This window comes from Ptychodera flava, chromosome 18 (assembly GCF_041260155.1).
Source record: "Ptychodera flava strain L36383 chromosome 18, AS_Pfla_20210202, whole genome shotgun sequence".
Classification (NCBI taxonomy): Eukaryota; Metazoa; Hemichordata; class Enteropneusta; family Ptychoderidae; genus Ptychodera; species Ptychodera flava.
The window spans coordinates 33,625,542-33,645,632 of record NC_091945.1 but is presented as its reverse complement, the minus strand read 5'-3'; the positions used below and the strand labels follow the sequence as shown (position 1 = coordinate 33,645,632).

The 20,091-nt window shown below is 37.1% G+C and overlaps 1 protein-coding gene and 1 long non-coding RNA gene across 2 annotated transcripts in view; one reads left to right on the top strand and one right to left on the bottom strand.

Annotated features, from left to right (window-relative positions):
* The window catches only part of LOC139117444 (uncharacterized), a 28,814-nt gene extending 25,486 nt beyond the window's left edge, over positions 1 to 3,328 (bottom strand). The window contains exons 1-2 of the long non-coding RNA XR_011548536.1: positions 3,221 to 3,328; positions 2,051 to 2,129 (exon numbers count right to left, since the gene is read on the bottom strand). This is a non-coding gene — a long non-coding RNA (uncharacterized lncRNA). The remainder of the gene's footprint in view (positions 1 to 2,050; positions 2,130 to 3,220) is intronic.
* LOC139117443 (cubilin-like) overlaps positions 1 to 20,091 on the top strand; it is a 103,012-nt gene that overhangs the window by 32,422 nt on the left and 50,499 nt on the right. Inside the window, exons 3-21 of the mRNA XM_070680560.1 lie at positions 3,923 to 4,096; positions 4,642 to 4,680; positions 5,190 to 5,291; positions 5,919 to 6,022; positions 6,335 to 6,464; positions 7,852 to 8,029; positions 8,712 to 8,843; positions 9,610 to 9,705; positions 11,129 to 11,262; positions 11,461 to 11,647; positions 13,126 to 13,241; positions 13,947 to 14,181; positions 14,879 to 15,063; positions 15,857 to 16,019; positions 16,729 to 16,916; positions 17,792 to 17,948; positions 18,127 to 18,311; positions 18,497 to 18,671; positions 19,164 to 19,392. Of these exons, the coding sequence (XP_070536661.1) occupies positions 3,923 to 4,096; positions 4,642 to 4,680; positions 5,190 to 5,291; positions 5,919 to 6,022; positions 6,335 to 6,464; positions 7,852 to 8,029; positions 8,712 to 8,843; positions 9,610 to 9,705; positions 11,129 to 11,262; positions 11,461 to 11,647; positions 13,126 to 13,241; positions 13,947 to 14,181; positions 14,879 to 15,063; positions 15,857 to 16,019; positions 16,729 to 16,916; positions 17,792 to 17,948; positions 18,127 to 18,311; positions 18,497 to 18,671; positions 19,164 to 19,392 (2,909 nt within the window). The remainder of the gene's footprint in view (positions 1 to 3,922; positions 4,097 to 4,641; positions 4,681 to 5,189; positions 5,292 to 5,918; positions 6,023 to 6,334; positions 6,465 to 7,851; positions 8,030 to 8,711; positions 8,844 to 9,609; positions 9,706 to 11,128; positions 11,263 to 11,460; positions 11,648 to 13,125; positions 13,242 to 13,946; positions 14,182 to 14,878; positions 15,064 to 15,856; positions 16,020 to 16,728; positions 16,917 to 17,791; positions 17,949 to 18,126; positions 18,312 to 18,496; positions 18,672 to 19,163; positions 19,393 to 20,091) is intronic.

The window sequence follows — 20,091 nt, the reverse complement described above, 5'->3', positions numbered from 1 at the left end:
TTACTGGCCCATTTACTCTTTGATTACCATTCTCTGTATACGTTTCCACTGTTTGAAAGAGGATAATTGTGGTTCATATACTGCAGATATCAGTTCATCACCCTTGTTACAACTGTTGTGTGATTTCAATGTGTACATGGATGGGTTATGTGGGGGAAATACAACCAAAAAGACAAAAAGAGTCAGGGCAGTGTTTTTAAATAGTAAATTTAAAAGACATTAAAATTTTATATAGTAAAAGGGCGTGCCTATTGCAGCCAGCTGGATTCTTGCCAAAACTTCAGCAGTGAATTCTTGGCAGGAAGTTGTGTGCCTGATACCACCAGACAGTCACAAATCGTTGTATTTGTGGAATTTTAAGAGGAACTTACATGTAGATTGTCGGTTAGGGTACTTCAACTAGGAATAGGATGTAACTAGTACCTGTCAGTGCAATGTGATTGCATGCATAAGTTTGTTTTCAAAATATGTAGTTTTTGTCCAAGTTTCTAAAAAAATTTTCATTGCCTCCCCCCCCCCCCCCCCACCACCACCCATTCGACATTTTTTATTGCCTGGTAGTCATAAATTTATGCGCCACATGTCTGCTATTGCATCATCCTGTATTGCATCATACAAGTTACATCAAAACATGGGTGGTCGCTGTATGGTCTTCATTGTAGAGGCAAGAAACCGTATTACTTCATAACAACATGATAAATGTATATTATAGGCAATAATGAATATCTGGACTCCCAGTTGACCTGGGCAATAATATATCTCAAGACCAATGTAACAATACTGTTAAAAGTCAGTTTTAACTAAGCTCAAAATTTATTAAGAGTATTATTGAATATGATTTTATCATGTTTTCCGACAGTGAAGTATTTGTTGATTATAAAACTTGTCACCATAGTAACATTATTGTCACACAAAATGAAGTTACATGTATACTCTACTAACAGCCTTGCTGGCTTGTCTTGCTCTGCTTTGACAATGAGTTTTTACAAAGCGCTGATATATAACTCTGTGGCACCATATCTCTTTATGTAAAGTTGCTACTGTCTTATATAATGACATGCGTTTGATGCTGGCTGGCTCTGCCAGTCACTTCAGAATAGGCTTCACATAATATTTACAATATTTATATTTATGATATTTGGACACAGGATGTGTGGTAGTACCTTAGTATGTCTCAGTGCACTCTAAGTTGGTACACGTATATACATGCATATACGGTACACAGATCAATAGAACAGACATTGTGCTTGCTGTGTAGAAGTGTTATATGCAGCTGCAAGGGGCATTTCACTGGTAACCTACAAGATCATTGCAGAGACATGATGATGTATGGATGTATGTATGTGCTCTGCAATGACAGTGGAACTGGCAAAGTTTTCCTTGTGACAGTTGAAGGGGTCGTTGCGCCCAGAACATGTGTCTATCCATTGAAAAGTGGCGGCAACAAAAACAAAATGTTGTGGCAAAGTGCCCATGTTCCCTGAGACTGAATATGTGTAAACAGCCAACATTGCATGGCTGCTGCAAAATGTATGTGAGAGAGTTGATTTTTGTAACAGGAAACCAGCAATTCAGCTTCCCTCAAAGTGCGGTAAATGCTTTAAATGTATCCATGTATGACCAGGTCAGACAAACAAGCTGAGTGAAATGACTTCTGTAAAATTGAGATCCCTCAAGAATAATGTAAAAATGTTCTCCCAGGCATGGGATTCTGCCATGCAGAGGATGTTCACTGAAAGTTGCAAGAAGCGCCATCTGTGTTCAAACTCTAAAGGCTGTTGTTTTTACCAGGTCACATGATTGGTGTGTTCAGCATAGCTGTAATGGGTGAGGGATATCCTATCATGTTTAAACAGAATTTACTTTTATAAATATTTGAATTTTCTGGATCCATTGTTAAAATGACTTCAGTTTAAGGTTACATTTTAGCTGATAACATCAATCCTGATTTCCTGACAGTTTCTTTCTGAGTTCAATCATTGTCTGTGATGTCTTTGCTTTGACAAATGCACAGTGCCCTTTTGCACATGCCCTGTTCTGTCTGACCTACCTCTGAACCACCTGTTAAACTGAGTGGTATGGCCCACTCCATGACGTCGATCATTGAGCTTTGGCATTGGCACTTCTTCCTGGAGGGGAGCAAATGAAGTCGGGGATCAAGTTACTGCTCTCAATCAAAAAGGTCTGTGATGTGGCATCCAATTCAAGAACAAAAAACGGCCCAAGGGTGGAATCCCAGAAATGTGCCCCTTCAAAGCCAAAGGTCATGACCCATTGATGTTACCATGACGACCACATCAAAAGTCATAACTGTTTGTTAATTTGATTAAATGATAATTACTGTTAATCAAATAAACATATCTGGAGAATCATAAACAAAATTTTACCAAAACAAACAGCATTAACAGAACAACATGAACACCCCTGCCTGTGGGGAAATACATTGGCAGACAGGTACACGCCTATGGATTTCTGTGAACCCTGCTACGCCCACTTTTGAGTGTAAGTGATTTCACTGGAGTTGAAGTGCTTTTCACATGAATGCAACAACATATAAAATTTTGTTGTGTAGGTAGACTCTTGTGTAGTTCACCTTCCTTTTTTCTAAGGGAAATAGAGATACTGGTTTGTAAAATGCATGCTATCATGTAAAAATCTTGGTGATCTGAAGTTGAAAAGTGGACTTTTACACAAACAAATTTTGAAATTTTTAATGTCATCAATAATACAGTTATTCTGGTAGTGTTTGAGAACAAAGAAACAAAGCCCTCCCCTCCAAAGTGCTTATAATCTACAGCAGTGCTTATAATCTACAGCAGCGATTATAATCTACAATGTTTATATTTGCTATGTTCTTAAGTGTTTGTTCATGGGGTCAAAGTTCAGTTGATTCGTCCTTGGTGCAAGTCCCCCTCCAGGCTGAGAGGTGAAACACTGCCTTCATTGAATCCTGTAAGGTTTCTGTTCTCTCTGATGGATGCCTAAGTTACAAGGTACCCATACTAGTGAAATCTGGTATAGACACTTCATGATGGGATTTGACCTTGGACGGAGTATTAGTTGCGTGACTCACTGATAGTTACCGTGGTTCAGTAACCTGACACCTGTTGACATTGAGCCATGTAAGTTTGATGTGCACGGACATTGAGCCGTGTATCTGCCATGTAGACATAGGCAGATAGATAGATTTCATTGCCCCACTATTTAGAGAAAGACTCACCTGTCCTGGTTGGAACACATTTCTTTCTCTGCATATAGGGATGTGTATGTGTGAGTGAAAACACCTCACCATGTCACTTCCTTCTGCCATGACCTTTGAACCCTGCACCTGATACCCATGATTCAACCTTCTTGTGATTGGCCTTTTAAATGTTATTTCTATTAGTGCAAGATGCGAGGTATAATGATATTCAAATATGCAGATTACACTAATGAGCATTGTTTCGGTATTAAAATTCTATGCTAATGACCCTTAATCAATGTGGAATATTCATGTACCTCGGATCTTGCATTGTAAATGTTATTTGTTCTGGGCCTTTTTGTCTCCTGCAGGTTTCTAATACAGGGTAAACAGACTTCTAAATTGTGACATTCTTCAAATAATTATCTCTTGAGTGAGGGCATAATGACCTTGGATTATGTTATCTGTTTTAAGCTATCCTACCATAACGATTTCAACCTCTGATATTAAGGTCAGGGGTATCCTATGTTATGACTAGTGAGTTAGGGATAACCTGTATATTCACTTGTTGAAATCAGAACAGAGAATATAGTTGTTGTGTATCTCCGTTCAATATAATATTTTTGGTTTGCATATAGAGGCTGCCCTCAATGACCAAAACCTTTACAGACTTTGTTTTTATTTTTGTGATTTCATATGAATTTGATTTGTAATGCAGTGTTGTCTATCTTTATTTCACAGGCAATAAAGAACATAGATGATATCCAAGATATCAAAAACAAACTAGCGAATGTTCCAAGTGACTTACAAGCACAGCTAGATGCAATCAATGCGGAGATCACAGATTTGAAGAATCGAGTTGTAGCATTGGAAAATGGTGGCGGATCAGTCGTACCTGGTGACTTGACAGATAGGGTAAGTAGTTTGTAAACTTGTCAAAGTTGTTTCACTGTTAAACTGTTGCATCACCATGCCTTATGTTCTTTGAGACAAATTTAAAAATGAAGTGAAAGAAACGTATGAAATTTTTTACAGTAATAGAATGTTCAACTCATTTTATCAGTGTCTGTTCATCATTTGTTTGTAAAAAGTATATGTTCAGAATTCATTGTTTACACCATCGTATTCAACGTCAGAGCTCTTCATAATGTTAATGCTGGTAACCATGAAAGGGTTTGTTATTTAATGTTATTTGCCAGGAACTGTAAACTTGAAGATACGTTCCAGAGAATTAAGACGGATTCAACTCTATGGTGTACAGCTTTAGATTTTCCAGACTTCTCAAATTTTGTAACCGTTTCAAAAAATTTTTCAAAAATGAGGAGATGAAAATGAAGTACACATGCAGCAGACTTGCCAAGTCAAGTTATGATTTGTTGTTTCACAGTATCTGAGAACTACATAGTTCTTAAATTGATGTATAACTAATTTTTTTTATTGAATTATCCCATGCATCATAGGTATCTGACTTGGAAGACAATGTTCAAGATATCGAAGATGTGAGTATTATTCTAATTTTTTTATTTACATACTCATCAATTTATCCACTGCGTTTCAACATATTCTGAGCAACAGTCAAGAGTCTACTTATCACAGATTTGTATCAAAGGAACTTTGAAATTCCCAAACTTGCTTACTTCAAGTCACTATGTTCACAGTGATTTCCAATACCTAGTTCTTAAGTGATTTAATTTTCAACCAAACATAAGTGCATTTTGCAGGGCTTAGTGCATTTTGTTTATTGCATTTTCTTCCCCGATCCATTGAAAAATTTATGATTAATGAAAAATCTTTGGAGTATTTTTGAAGCTTATGAAAACTTGAAATTATTATGCATCGCTGTGATATTTTAATGTTCATTTTGTTGAAGCATACACCATTATTGACAAGACCAAAAAAAGCCCAAAGTGTGTCATTTTGAAAAAACTGCATTACATTTTTCACGACGCATTTGACCTTTTCTCAAAACAATAAATTGCACTTCTTGACTGCTCTTATGTGCTGTCAGGATCTGGTGAAGGACGAATGTTCCAGTGGACCCTGCCAGAATGGTGGTACTTGTATCAACCTTTATAACTCCTTCCAGTGTAGATGCCCATCAAATTATCAGGTAAGCTTACCGGACTGTCTCTAACCCTTAAAGCAGATATATATGATGGATAAAATGGGTGTTTTTGTGTCTGAAATCTTTTACATTATGCCACCTACAGAAACAATTATAGGTCTACACTTGCTATGTTTTGTTTTAGTATATGAAGGCATAATTTCTACAATTTTGTACGTGGACCAGAAACAATATTTTTCTCAAAAATTTGTCTTCATCAGTCCTGTAACTACAATTCATTGCATATCAACTGACAAAATACTACAAAGAACTTGTTACGTTAATATAAGCAAAATCAGCAATGATGTCACAGAATGATGCTGATGTCATCGCAGTAATGATGACACAGTCAAATTTTCATGTCTAAATTTAACTGGCTGTAAACATGACTACATTACTACTGTCATATAAAGGTCAATTTGTTGCACATTATTAACGACTGACAAGTCATAAATCAAGTGTCATGAAATCTCACAATGACCATATCATTGGTCTCATTGAAATATTATTATGTAGCAGGAACTTTTCACATGATGTGACAGATACACATCACAGCCATCGCTAAATGAAATACAATTCAAAGGATGGCAATGAAGAGCTGATACCAATCCCTCTCTTTCTCTCCACCAATAGGGACCAACTTGTAATGATGACGTGAATGAATGTCTGGAATTTGTCGGCACAGATCTCGGTTGTCAAAATGGAGCCACATGTCGAAACAATCGTGGAGGCTACAGGTAGGGTCCAGTTACTGAATTGCAGATGTCACTCTTTGAGTTACATCTATGAATGATGTGTATTTGCATAAATGTAGTAGCGTTCATGGTAATTGGTCACCTATATTTGCAAGTACAGAAGTGCATTGAATGGTATTGTTAAAGACAAATTCTTCATCTTAGGTTATTTTCATGATCCATTGAAGATAACAGGACTATGTGACAGGACTTGTTTAAATCATAATCGTTCATCTCATTTAAAAAGACAAATTTCCATTTGCCACTTTTTTTGCTGGCAATTTCATGCAATGACATTCTCACATTAAATTTTAGTTGTGACTGTGCGCCAAACTGGTATGGCGTTCACTGTACTGCGACTCATGATGACTGCACTGGTGGCTCCCAGTATGAACTCTGCGGCAATGGTTTTTGCATCAATTCAGAGAGAACTGATCCCGGTCAAGTAAGTACATACATATCCTCTACAGAAACTTTTTGACAGTAAAAAGTCATTGCCCCACGAGTAGTATACAGTACATGTACTGTCGGTTCTGTGTACCAGGGTGAAATCAGTGGTTGTCAGTGATAGGAATAATTTAACCCTTTCACCCCCAGTACCCTGTTACAGTCAACTTACCATAGAAAAAATGGATTGGACAAACCAGGGTGGTAAGGTGGTTGGAAAGGCTTAGAGCGTCAGTTATAAATTTCAACAAAACTATTAAAATATAAAAGTAGTCAACATTCTCTGTGGAATAAAAAAAACTAGACATTTGGGCACAAAGGCATTGCAGAGTTATGCCTGTTAAACTTCTGAAAAACAACCAAATAAGAAGAAGTTGGGGAGTCCTTAGTGTATTAACTATGGTAGAGGTCCCCTAGCTTTTAATAAAATGTTTGAAAAGGGAAAGTCATTATTTGCTGTTTTTCAGGAAAGTTTGACAAGGCGGTGCTGGCATTCAGAGTGAGTGACAGCTATTGTAAATGCATTTTTAGATTTTTTGAGTGTCAAAGAGGTGTCAAAAGTGAGATTAACCAAAAAACTACTCTATGACTTCAAACGAGGGTGCAAATATGGCTGTTTTTCAACATTTTTGACAGAATAACAGTTTTCCTACATAATTGTATACCAATTTAATCCAACTTTGAAACGAGATATGGACATGGAATTTTTACAGCCTATTAACAAGGTTACAGATAAGATTTGTACGGCACAATTTTCCTGTATTTGAAGTACTTTTGAAAAATCACATTTTGAAATTGGAAAGAATTCTTAATAATTTTTTGATATATAAACCCATGTAAAATCATAAAAACAAATTTTATTTACAAATCCTGCCGTACAAATCTTACAATTTATAGTGTCAACATATTTATAACTAATTTGGTAATATTAATACTATCCAATTATTATTAAATTCAAATATGTAAAAAAAATATGAAAAATTAAATTTTAATATTTACTGGTGTCATATTTCAAAATCATGGCTGCAAATATACAATTTTTATATTCTTTGGAGAAAATATTAACTAAGGGAGTTATCCTGAAAATTTGAACTAAATATCTTGATTCTAACACTTGAAACTTGACATTAACTCTGAGAAAAGAATTGGTGCAAAAATAGCCTTTCCAACCACCTAAAGGGTTAATAGCAATGACGGTGATATTTAAGCTCCTATCACTGTTTGGCACACAACATTGTATGGTATGTCCATCCGGTGTGTGACATGTTTGTATGTGTATATGCATATGAAGACTAAAATTACCATTGCGTGTTCATTCCTGAAGCAAGGGTGCGTGATTACTTGAAAATGATCTGAAATTCACACAACTTGCAATTTCTTTTCAGCCAAATTATTCATGTGTCTGTGACTTGGGATGGAAGGTAGACCCACAGAGCAACAGTCCAGCCTGCACAAAGGATGTAGATGAATGTACAGAGAGTCAGACATTTCCATGCTCACATGACCCAGAAGTTGCCTGTATCAATGTTCCAGGATCATTCTATTGTGGACCTTGCCCCACTGGTGAGATATCTATAAAAGATCTGTGAGAAGATTGCCTAAACACAGTCTTCAGAAAAAAAAAGTGATTTTATCATGATCATAGATTTATATTTATAAATACAACCATGTATGACTCAATGGCAATGGCCTCCGTGTTTTTTTAGTTCATTACATGTGATATGTATGTATAAAGATATTGTTAATGACACAAGAATGTTTTTATGACTGTTCTCATAATTGTCACATGGAAATAAATGTAAATGAAACAAATCAAACAAGATGTTTACTGAAAAATTTGATATAATGTGCAATCAGCTGTATTTTGCTCTGACTTTAAATCTATGAACATTGCAGTTGGTTGAACAATACTAAAAAAACTGACAACATGCAATATCAGATAACCATATCATAAAATGAAAATCAGTAATTTTCTATCCTCTTTCACCACCATAAAACGGTGATTTTAAAGGACTTTCCAATTGTGAAATATGTTGAAAAGGGTTTGAAAAGGTTCTTTTCAACTATACATGTATATGAATCATAGTTTTTTCCCCCTCTGTGCATCTAATCTTTAGACCACTTGAAAATGTGACCAGATATTCAGATAAAGATGTTGTGTCATGATAAAAGGCTTCCTTGTATCTTTAAAGCTGCTCTGATAATTTGTGAAATCTTTTCATTTTTTGTCTTAATTCCTTTTCAGGTTATTCAGGAAATGGGTTTCAGTGTGCAGATATCAATGAATGTGTCACTGACAATGGAGGTTGCTCCAAGGCACCAATGGTTGAGTGTATTAACACAGTTGGATCAAGAATATGTGGACCATGCCCTGCAGGTATGGCCAATCAGTCCCTTGGGACAATAATTTAACATATAACTCATTGTATGTATGGTGACAGTATTAACCCTTTGAGTGCCAAAGTCAATTTTTTGTCAACTTCAGAAAATATACCCCAGTCAATTTTTTTTTGTCACAATTGTGGTAACAAACCATATCCAATGAAATGTGATGTCCATTTGGTCCAAAATTATCAAAAGATTACAGAAAAATTCATAAAAATTGGTAAAAATGTTGCACTAAAATTTTGATGGGAACAATTACAGCACTCAGAGGGTCAATGGGAAGTAAGCCAGTTTCTTAGCATGGTATAGCTGTTTTAACTCCAATCAACATCCATGTTACTGAAAACCTGATTGGGTACTGTTTTCAGCCAACCAGTCATCCTCTAGCATTGTAGAAAAGAATGTAGTGAGAACTTATTCAGTTTTTGTCACGCCGCAACATTTTTCATTAGTCATTCTCCATATTGATTATCACCAGAGCTTACATGGCATGATGGCAGCATGAGAAATTGTGCTCAAATAACGAGACAGTAGACCACATTTAGGCAAAAGAAAGTAAACACTGATACTTAAGATAAATTTTGATATCAATCGCCTTACAAATTCGAGATTATTTTATTCAATCGTTTACTGTGGAACTTTCATTGTGGCATATGTACATTTACAAGTGAAAGTTGAATTTATAAACAAAATATTTGTAGAGATTTTTCTTTCAGAATCTCAAACAGAGTGACTTCTTAATATTATTATGTTCACAGCCTATGAAGGTAACGGTGTCACGTGTCGCTTTGTGGGAATATGCTCTCAAAACAACGGTGGCTGTTATCCTCTCGCAACTTGTGAAGAATTTCCAGGTGAGACAGTTTATCCAGTTCACTCCCTGTCACAGGTCCACGCTTGAAAACAATAAGTTTGGGTGAAACCATGAAAGGTTCAACCTTCTATCACCATGGTTTGGTTCAACCCTATTGTTTTCCATAGTTACAGTGGACCTCAAAACAGGGACATAGGGGTGAAATGCTTCAAGAATGATCTACAGAACCCTTTCATTATTTCACATTGAAGATAACAACACAAAGTCTCCATCTTTGAATATTATTTTCCGTAGCTTTGTAGTGTGTTGAGAAATCAATGGTCAAATTATTGAAATATGCTGAAGAAGCAATACAGACTAAATATGTCTTCAATTCTGTCTGGAGACCTAACAGAATAATTAACAATGAGTTGAGAGACAAAATTTCAGATTTCAGTTGTTTTGATCAGGAGGACTTTGTAGAATGTCTCTTTCGCAGAAATGAGAAGTTTAAGTTAGAAATAACTGCCAAATTCAGACTTGTTTGGTATCCAAGAGATAATGAATCTGGTCAAATGGAACTTGTGCAAGACAGGTTTGATCTGCAAATTAAACCAAAAAAATTGAGAATGTTTTTAAAATTCAGTATGGTAGCGGTAACCCCAACCCCACCAGTAGTGTGAAAATTATTGTGCCAACAGAGGCTCTTTCAAACTGCCAAAGCTCAGTATGTTGTAGTACAGCAAAGTGTTATTTTACATTGGTGTTTTGTGTAATCAGAATCGTCTCAGCCTTTGACGTCAAGATTTTGAATATTTCATGAATAGAAAAGAGACATTATTATCTTATTAGCCTTTAACAATTATTTGGTAAATGTTATTCTACAATTATCATTAAAATAATGTTAAGTTAGAACGCACCTCGGGGACAGACATTCGGACTCTCAAACTTTTACAATTCTCTTCTGATATACCACATGTGGGGGTTCATTTTAAAGCTCTTGGTGAAAGAAAACTTTTCACCGGCTTAGTTTTTTGAAATTCGAAAATTTTTATTTTTCTCCATAGAGTTAACACATAGATGGCGGCCATTTTGAATTTCTAATATCGGTAAATCTTGGGTTATTTGTTTCTCTATTACCAAAATTTGCACGGTGACCCCCCTATTTTTATTCTTGATTTTGAAAGAGAATGATTGAAAGATCCCTTGAGGAAAGTTAGAGCAAAAGTTTAAGTCTTTCACTTTCGAGGTGCATACTACCTTAAGTTGAAAGAAATGCACTCCAGACAAGTCAAATTATGAATAATGTATTTAGCTTTTCCTTATTGGCTGTTTAGTTTCTTTGCTATAATCTTCAGCCAATGAGATCAGCCAGCTCATGGTGACATAATTGAACAAGAGATTTTTAATAGCTAAAAGAAGCAAGGGAATGTTGTTTTGAAGACTGCTGTAAAATTGTTTTGGCTCTTCTCTTTTGCCTTTAGCACTTGGAGATACGTATCGTACGTGCACCTGTCCATCTGGCTATACCGGAAGTGGAGTAGGCTCTAACGGATGTGAGCAATCGGAACCACAAGTGACATGCAGTAATAATCCATGTGTGAATGGCAATTGTCAGGTATGTTTCCACCAGTTGTGTCGTCAAATCTAATCTTCAATAATATCAACTCTCTATCTTACTGTAAAACATATCTGCTGCAGTGAGACCTAATTTTGCCAGTTACCATTTCGACTGACTTTCTCCTTAACATTTTTGAAGATTTACGTTGCATGCTTTTATTCAATGACATACATATTTTTTACCATTTCATTACAGCAACAAGGCAGTACATATTTCTGTGTGTGCGACCCAGGCTGGAATGGTCAGAACTGTGACAACAACATCGATGAGTGTTCGTCAAATCCCTGTCAGAACGGCGGTACATGTGTTGACGGGGTCAACGGCTATTCCTGTACGTGTGCCACTGGGTACACTGGTGACAATTGTGAAGATGAAGCACAAAGTAAGTGCATCCCTATTTTCTTCTGCACTGTGAATTTTTTCAGCTGTTTATCTACTCTATGATATGTACAGGGGCTCTGTTTACAGGGTTTGTACGCTCCTGGAAAGTCCTGGACTTTAAAACCACTCCTGGAAACTCCTGGAAAATCAAAATTTACTCCTGGAAACTCCTGGAAAATTGCTAGTTACAATCGCACACGGTCGAGAATGGCCAGATCGTAAAGCCAAACGTCAAACAGTATAATTGTCGAACGTCAAAATCGTAAAATGCGAAAAGATGTTTTGCCACAGGTGGGGAGCCCTCCCAAGACAAAATTTGGAAAGCGTAGTAGTGTTTCTTATAATGTCGTAAAGGGGTACCCTTGTACTAGCGTGGGCGAGACAATGTTGTGTATCCCATTATCCACGGTTTTGCACGTACGTACAGTGACATTGAAGTATGCATGCGTAGGTTGTGGAGGGACCGTGTTGAAATTTTAAGCTTGTTCGGGTCATCAGTCACAGCATTGCCTCCTGGAAAGTGTTTATTCAGCGACCACTGGTTGAAACAGCCCATGTACATAGGATGGCTGGAGCGGGCACAAGATAAATTCGCGGCAAGATGCAAATTTGTGAAAAGACTTTCGATGTATCGAAAAGCCTAGACTGCGTATGATGCTCCGTGTTCCCGTGGTTCGCCATTCGGTACATTTCAGTAGTTAGAAAAGTAGTTTTTCGTGTGTGGTCCAAATTGGGACCACATGTCTATGGACCTTAGCAAGGCTGTAGTGGGAGGCTTTATAACACCGGAAACACACAGCATCGTATGCGGGGCTATGAAAAGCCATGCTATAGCTAAAGGAGCAAAACATCGAGCTCTGGTAGGAAAAACAGGAGCAAGTAAATAAAAATAATGATTTCTTTGCCGATCTCCATCAAATGTAACGTCATCGACTAATTCTAAGCCTTCCTGAGTTTATCTTTCCCGACACCACACTGGCAACTCGCAGCTGTCTCAGTCGTAAGTGATGTTATTCAAGATGTCGTCACCGTCAAAACCTGTCAACTCGTCATTGACTGCATTTGTCAGCAAAATGATGTCTTATGGCTGAAGTTTTGTGGACAATGAAAACTTTAAATAAAATTAGTGTATGATGCGTATTAAAATTGCAAGCTTTATCATGCAAACACTCCTGGAAAGGGCATTTTTCAACCACAAATAATTTTGGAAAATGGCAAAAAAACTCCTGGAAAGTCCTGGAATTTTGATTTACTTGGAGCGTATGAACCCTGTGTTTAGATGAGATCAAATCTACAATGCATAATGTGATTAAGTGACATCAGAAGCAGTTTTTGAGTTGCACATGTAATGGCTTATAGCTGTACTTGTTACAACATTCCACATATTTTGTACCTCCTTTGCTTAGTCCTTTATGGATTACATTAAGATTTTGCCACAGCGCCCTCATAAGATTGTTGTACAATATCAATTCTCCGTAGGTTGTGGCGGTTTATTGGAAGGAGAGACAGGTTCTTTCCGATTCCCCACTGAGGGGGGCAGTGAGTACCCTCAAGGTGCAAATTGTGCATGGAAAATCACCACCACCAGGGGCAAGGTAGGAATTTTCTCTGATTACCTGTTTCTGGGTTTTTTTACTTTTTTAGAAGAATGGCTGGTTATTTCAAAATGTGATTACTTTTGGCTGTTGGTTTGTCTTTGAAACTAGGGGTGTACAAACTTACATAGACATAAGTTCTGATAAACTGCAAGGATGCGAGTATGATTGACATCATCATTTCACCTACAATGGGAATCAGTGCTTTAGAAAATTAATGAATATGTTTATCAGCTTCGTAGGTAAAACTACGAGACAATGCGTCTAACGATGGAAATGTAGCCTTCATGTATTCATATTGTGAGGGACATGACATGAATGGAATGCAAGCATGTTATCGTAATAAATCCACTTGCATGCAGCCACCGCTCTCGGTACCATACATGTATGCCATCTACTTCTTACTGTACATAGACGGTGCCAACTTTACATTTACTTGTTTTCCATTCATTATTTATTGACATGGCAAATTTATTGTGATACAGTTTGTTATTGACTGTATTTATCTATTTAAGGGGGTGTTGGACAATCAAAATAAGGCATTATTGGTGGAACATAGTAATTTATAAATCATGCACCTTACAGTACCCTGTTCACCCCAGTTTGCTGTAAACAGGTCCACACTCATCATTGACGACATTGAATTTGGGTCAAACCATGGTGGTGACAGGGATAAAATGATGGAGGCTTCCTTTTTTATTACAGGTCCTTCGCATCACTTTCACTGTCTTTGACATTGAATACCACCAAAACTGCCAGTATGACTTTGTGGAAGTTCATGACGGGGCAGACCCTTCGAGTCAGCTGATTGGAAAATATTGTGGTACCACAGCCCCTGACGCATTTACAACCACTCACAATGAAGTGTATATCTGGTTTAGGAGTGATGCCTCTGTCGGCGGTGATGGGATTGAAGTCCAGTGGACCAGTGAAGACCCTCGTAAGTACAACTCATGTCTGTTCTTTCAGTGTTCTTCACAGCCAAAACCAAGATGTCAACTCTAAAAGTGGCTTATCATAATCCATTGCGTATAATTTTTGAACGAGATGCAAGTATCAGTCACAATTTTTATCAAGAAATATTTTGAATTTTGCTTCACTGCAACGAAAGTTACTATTGAACTTTTGCAAAAGATTAAGTTCATGTTACTAAAGAAAATGTTACCAATAAAACAATTTAAATACAAAAAAAAACAGAAAGCAAGAATTCTGTAATATATAGTTGTGTTAATTCTGATTTTACTTTTATTCACTTTCTGGTAGCATTGTAGGAATGTATTGTATTAGTATTTTCAGTAGTTTTTATCATTCTTTTATAAAATTTATTACTCGCTGTAATGTCTACATTTTTTATATTCTTAGTATGGGCCGATGGCCTGAAATAAAGATAATTAAATAATAATGATAATGGTCAGTCGACTTTGAATAAATCCATGAAGCACACTTTTTACATAACAGTTTGCATGTGGCAAGTACAACAATATCATGAAATGAGAGATATGGGCTCTGATGGAAATATTCAACATTAAATCTATGTACATTTTTATATTTTAATCAGTCTTGTGTTTTCATGAACAGTCTTTCCTGGGTAGAATTTTGATGTGACCATTGATTTTTCAACTTTCCTTCATTTCCAGAGTGTGGTGGAGACACTATTGGTGAAACCCACGGATCAGTGAATTCTCCGGGCTATCCAGGAGTATACCCACATGATGCTGACTGCGTGTGGACAATCAGTGTGGAGCCGGGCTACAGGATAACGTTTGCATTTGGTACCCTTGCCATTGAAGATCATGACACCTGCAATTATGACTACCTTCAGGTAATGAGGCCACAGTCCTACTCCAGGCTAATAATCCATTCACCCCCATTTCCCGTTAAATAGACCCAATCAAGCTGTTGAAAACAAATGGGGTGTGCCAAAATCTGGTGGCTAATGGCTATGAAGTTGTTCAGCACCCAATGCTTAGTACCTTAAACATGATTTTACCCCCCCCCCCCCCCCCCTTCAAGTGAATCATAAAAGTCTCAGACAGCCGATTATATATTGAATACGGTTGATTTCTACAGGTAAAACATAAAGAGTACAGAAGCAAAGTAAAATTTAAGGTAATACATAGGAATTCAATGCCAAAAATACCCAAATAGACAAAAAGATAAATGAGCTAGCATGTTTCACTAACAAACTGAACTTGCTTTCACAGCGGATACAGTTATGTTAAAAATACAGTGAAACCTGTCTGAACTGGAAACCAGTCTAAACTGAATCCTTTTCCCAGTCCCATTCCATTCCATTAAAACCCTTTGTTGAAAGGACTGCTATAAACCAAACACCTCCCCAACCAAAAAATGATCTCAGTCCCTGAAGGGTTTGGCTTCGAAAGGTTTTACAATATACATGAGATCACCATCTCAAACTCGTGTGGTGAGAAATTGACTTTTACCCACAATGCATTTCAATATCGTGGTGCTATTCAAGGTAGTTAGAATTCCATGTTTAAAGGCTTACTGTCCAAGAACACCATTAGATTAGCCAAATACATTGAATATGGGGACTGGACATTTGACTTTGACTATCAACTCTCATGATAATTAATTGTCCTGTCTTGAAATAGATCCGTGATGGGCTGACTGACACAGCGCCCTCTCTGGGTAAATTCTGTAGCAGTGTAGTTCCTGCACCAATCACTACATCGGGACCCTATGCCTACATACAGTTCCACAGTGATAGTTCCAACAATGATGATGGATTCCATATCACATGGATTTCAGGAGATCGTAAGTTGCATGTTCTGACCAATGTTTTTACTTTCTGTTTCATTGTTTTTGATATTACGGGAGAGAAAAAACAGTTCTGTGAAACTGTGAGAATATGAATTCACCAAATTGATAGCAGCTGTTACTGTCAATGTTATTCTTGTTGTCTTTGTTCTCGGAGAAAATACATTTCTCTTCTTTTTCTCCCAAAAAATGTGGACATGTATAGTATGAGCTTTAGAGATCCAACTCATTGTCTCCGATCTGTATTGTTTTTAGCAGTCAAATGAACTCCAGCTCAGACAAAGGTTTAGTTGTCCATGGCAACTCAGGTCATTGCATTCACTGGTTCTATTGACAAGTTGAAAACTTGGCAGGCAGATCAACAAATTTTGTTTTACAAACAAAATCAATAGAAAACACATAAAAAGTTGAAGCAAATGAATCTCCATCTGAGTCACAAATGACAAAATTTATACTAACAGTATTTATTGAACGGCTGAATTTTAGGGAGAGAGAAAGATTGCTAATGTAATGAAGATGAAACGTAATGCACTCTCAAAATAAAATATGCGTTTTCATTTTGATGTTCAAGTTTTGGCCAATGGTAAAGTAATCCACAGAAAACAAATCAAGCTCAAAATTTTCAGAGCATTGTTATTATTTTTTGAAAAATTGAAAAAGTGGAAAATCTTTTTCATTCCTGTGTAATCTGTCTTTCTGTCTCCAGCTGTTGGATGTGGTGGCCGTCTTACTGATGAGTCTGCTGTGATCATCTCACCAAACTGGCCGAATCCCTACCCTTATAGCGAGGAATGTATCTGGGTTGTTGAAGTTCGAGAAGGAGAAACCATAACTTTCACACTCACAGACATGGACCTAGAGGACAACTCCAACTGTAGATATGATTACTTAGAGGTAAGTGGAGTAGATAATGTTCATGATGTTTGTGGGTGTATGACTGTAGACTGTCACATGTATATCCCTTTTCCTACCAGACAGTATCACTTCCCCATCAGCCAAGTCAGTATAAGGCGGTATTGAGCCAAAACATGATGTATTTTCACCCACTTGACTTGGTCTGTTATAGCATCTTTAGTCCCAAAAAAACTAGTTTACAGTATGTATGTTTTCAACAGCTTTCAAATGTACAGTATTATGTTAAAATACACCATATGGAATATGTTGTGTTTCATTAATTTTAATTAACCAACTTGAACTGGTGGTGAAATATGGACTTGGCAGGAAAAGGGATATATGGCACGCATGGCAGATGCAATGCAGATCTTACAGTCTTTTCTTTAAATGCCCTAAGCAATACTCTGAACACGTTTTCCTGAGTGTGTTTTGCAAAGCACAAGTTATGCTTGTAAATTTACTCATATCAACTCAGACTGGACACAAGTACAGTACTGTTACTAGTGTCTTGCAACACCCTGCAACCCTCAGAGAACTCAACACAATACGATGAAGTAAAAAGCTCCTGCTGCCCAACACAGAAACATTGTAGAGTCTTGGCGATTGTGTGAAAATATGGTCAAACATTTACCCTAGATTTGCATTCTGTGTCTGCATTCTCATTTTATAAATATGGGTACAGCCAAAAGCTCAAAACTTCAAAATTAAAGTGACACGGTTTCTGATTTGAATGTGGTACAGATTCTTCAGTGTATAAGGTTAAATATTGTGCATGTCAGTTCAGATTTTGTGCCAAAGTACCCTACATTTGGGTTGAATGCACGGTGTTATATTTTCTGCCATGAGATTATTTCTTGGCATTCTGACTTTCACAGCTTCGTGATGGCGAAGATGAAACAGCAGATTTCATTGGCCGCTACTGTGGAGAAAGTATACCTCCTCCAGTAACCACATCCGGAAACACTCTCTGGATTAAGTTTTTCGCTGATCTCTCCACCTCTGGAACTGGATTCAGAGCAGAATATGAAGTCTGTAAGTAAATTTTTTGTGAACTCTCTAGCAAAAAATTGTTCTATTTTAGTATGTAACTACAATTTGTTTTGCTATCATTCTTTGAGATGGCCTCCAAAGTGTGCCCTCTTAACTTTTCATTCCATGGCCTTTCTGTTGACACCATGCTGAAATGTGTTTTGTTTCTCCTATCTCACAGCCTGTGGTGGTGTGTTCACTGAAGACACTGGTGAAGTGACCTCACCCTACTTCCCCGACCCCTACCCTGACCACAAGATTTGTGAATATGTGATTCAACAAGCACCCGGCAATGTCATCACATTGACTTTTGTGACCTTTGACATAGAGGGCAATTCTGAGAGTTGCATTTATGACTATCTTGAAGTAAGTCAAAATAGTTTAGGAACAAGTCATACATTGCCTTCTGCACACCGTTCAAAGTATACCATAGTATACCATGTAAACTTCAAATTTCCTGCTTGTTTTTCACTTTTTTTCCTGAAAAGAAATAATTGATAAGTACATCTTTGACTTTGTTGATGGTTCTTGTCTGCTCACGTTCTTTTTAGGTCAGAGATGGTGAGAGTAGCGATGCACCGCTTATTAACACTTTCTGTGGTTCATCGGTACCTGGCCCAGTGATCAGTACCCAGAATGCCTTGTATTTGAAGTTTGCATCTGATGGCACCGTTGCCAACCATGGTTTCAGAGCGACCTACACGACATCAGAAGGAGGAAACACAGGTACTGTGCATGCAATCAATTTATAACATAACTTAACCTTGCCTTAGTCTAACGAAGAGTTCATCTTTCAAAAAAAAAGTTTTTTAAGGAGTGGTCGAACCAATGATCTTACCTCTGGGATTATTATTGACGTCAGAAGAATATTTTGTGAATGTCCAAGTGATTATTTTGCTGGTCAGGGAAAGGTGCAGTACCCAGTAGTTGCAAACAGAAAAAATATGATTTGTTGAAAAAAAACAGTCAGTATTATTCAAATAAAGAAAGACAATCGCTGCTAACAGTGAAATGCCATGTTTTGAGAATGGAAATGAATATTGAAAAGAATTGCAACTTGTAACACAGGGGTAACTGCCATTTTGAATTATCAAATGTTGGTAAATATTTGTTTCTCTTGAACCGACATACTTAATTTCCTCTGTAAACCAACCCAAACTCTTTATTGACCATTCTTTGGAGGCTTTTCAACCATGTTTGACCCATTTTCAATTGCAGGTCAGTGTGGTGGAACTTTCACAGATCCAATCGGAATATTTGCCTCTCCAAGTCATCCGGATGAGTATCCAAGCGGTGTCAGATGTTCCTACATCATCCAAGCTGAAGAGGCCCACATCATCCGCCTTACCTTCAATTCCTTCTCTGTGGAGAGCCAAACTACCTGTAGATATGATTATGTTGAAGTCTTTGATAATTGCACAACCTCTGGATGTGGGTCACGTGGAAGGTCAGTGATTGTCATGGCAATCCGTTTGCTGATATATTTACATGTGTGTCAGCCTATACCAATCTGTCCATTGATAAACTCTCTTTTGTCATGGTTAGAGCATAAAAAAGATGTGACCAGTTTCTATCACTTTCTGTACACAAATTTTGTGTCTGTTACTGTCATGGCAGTGCCCTCACCTGTGTTTGCTCTGGCTTCTGAAATTTTTTAGTAATTTACGAATTGGCTATTGAAACTTTTAGTAAATTTTGAAATTCATAAGTAAACTTAACTGTTCCAATACGGAATATCATTCAATCAAATTCAAAATTAAGTACAACATGTGCTTAGAACTATTTGGTGGTTTTGGGGCCTTCAGCTCTCAATCAACTAGCTGCTTCTTGCATTCGTATATTTACGAATCAACAATGAAAAAAATTAGTAAATCATCTAAAAAATTAGTAATTTTACGAATTTAAGAGTGGCAGAGGAAACACAGCTCACCACTATGTTTGCATAGAAGGAAGGTAAGGTATCTGTAGCACGCAGAGATCAACTTATTGAAATTTGCCATGAGCTGTCAAAAAGAACAGTCTCCATCATCAGATGCATATTTGCATACATACAAGGCAGCTGGTAGATCTGCCTGTTTTCTGATCACTTGTCCATATAAACATTTTGTTCTGGTTAAAATTTAGAAAGACGAACAAGCTGCTGTCA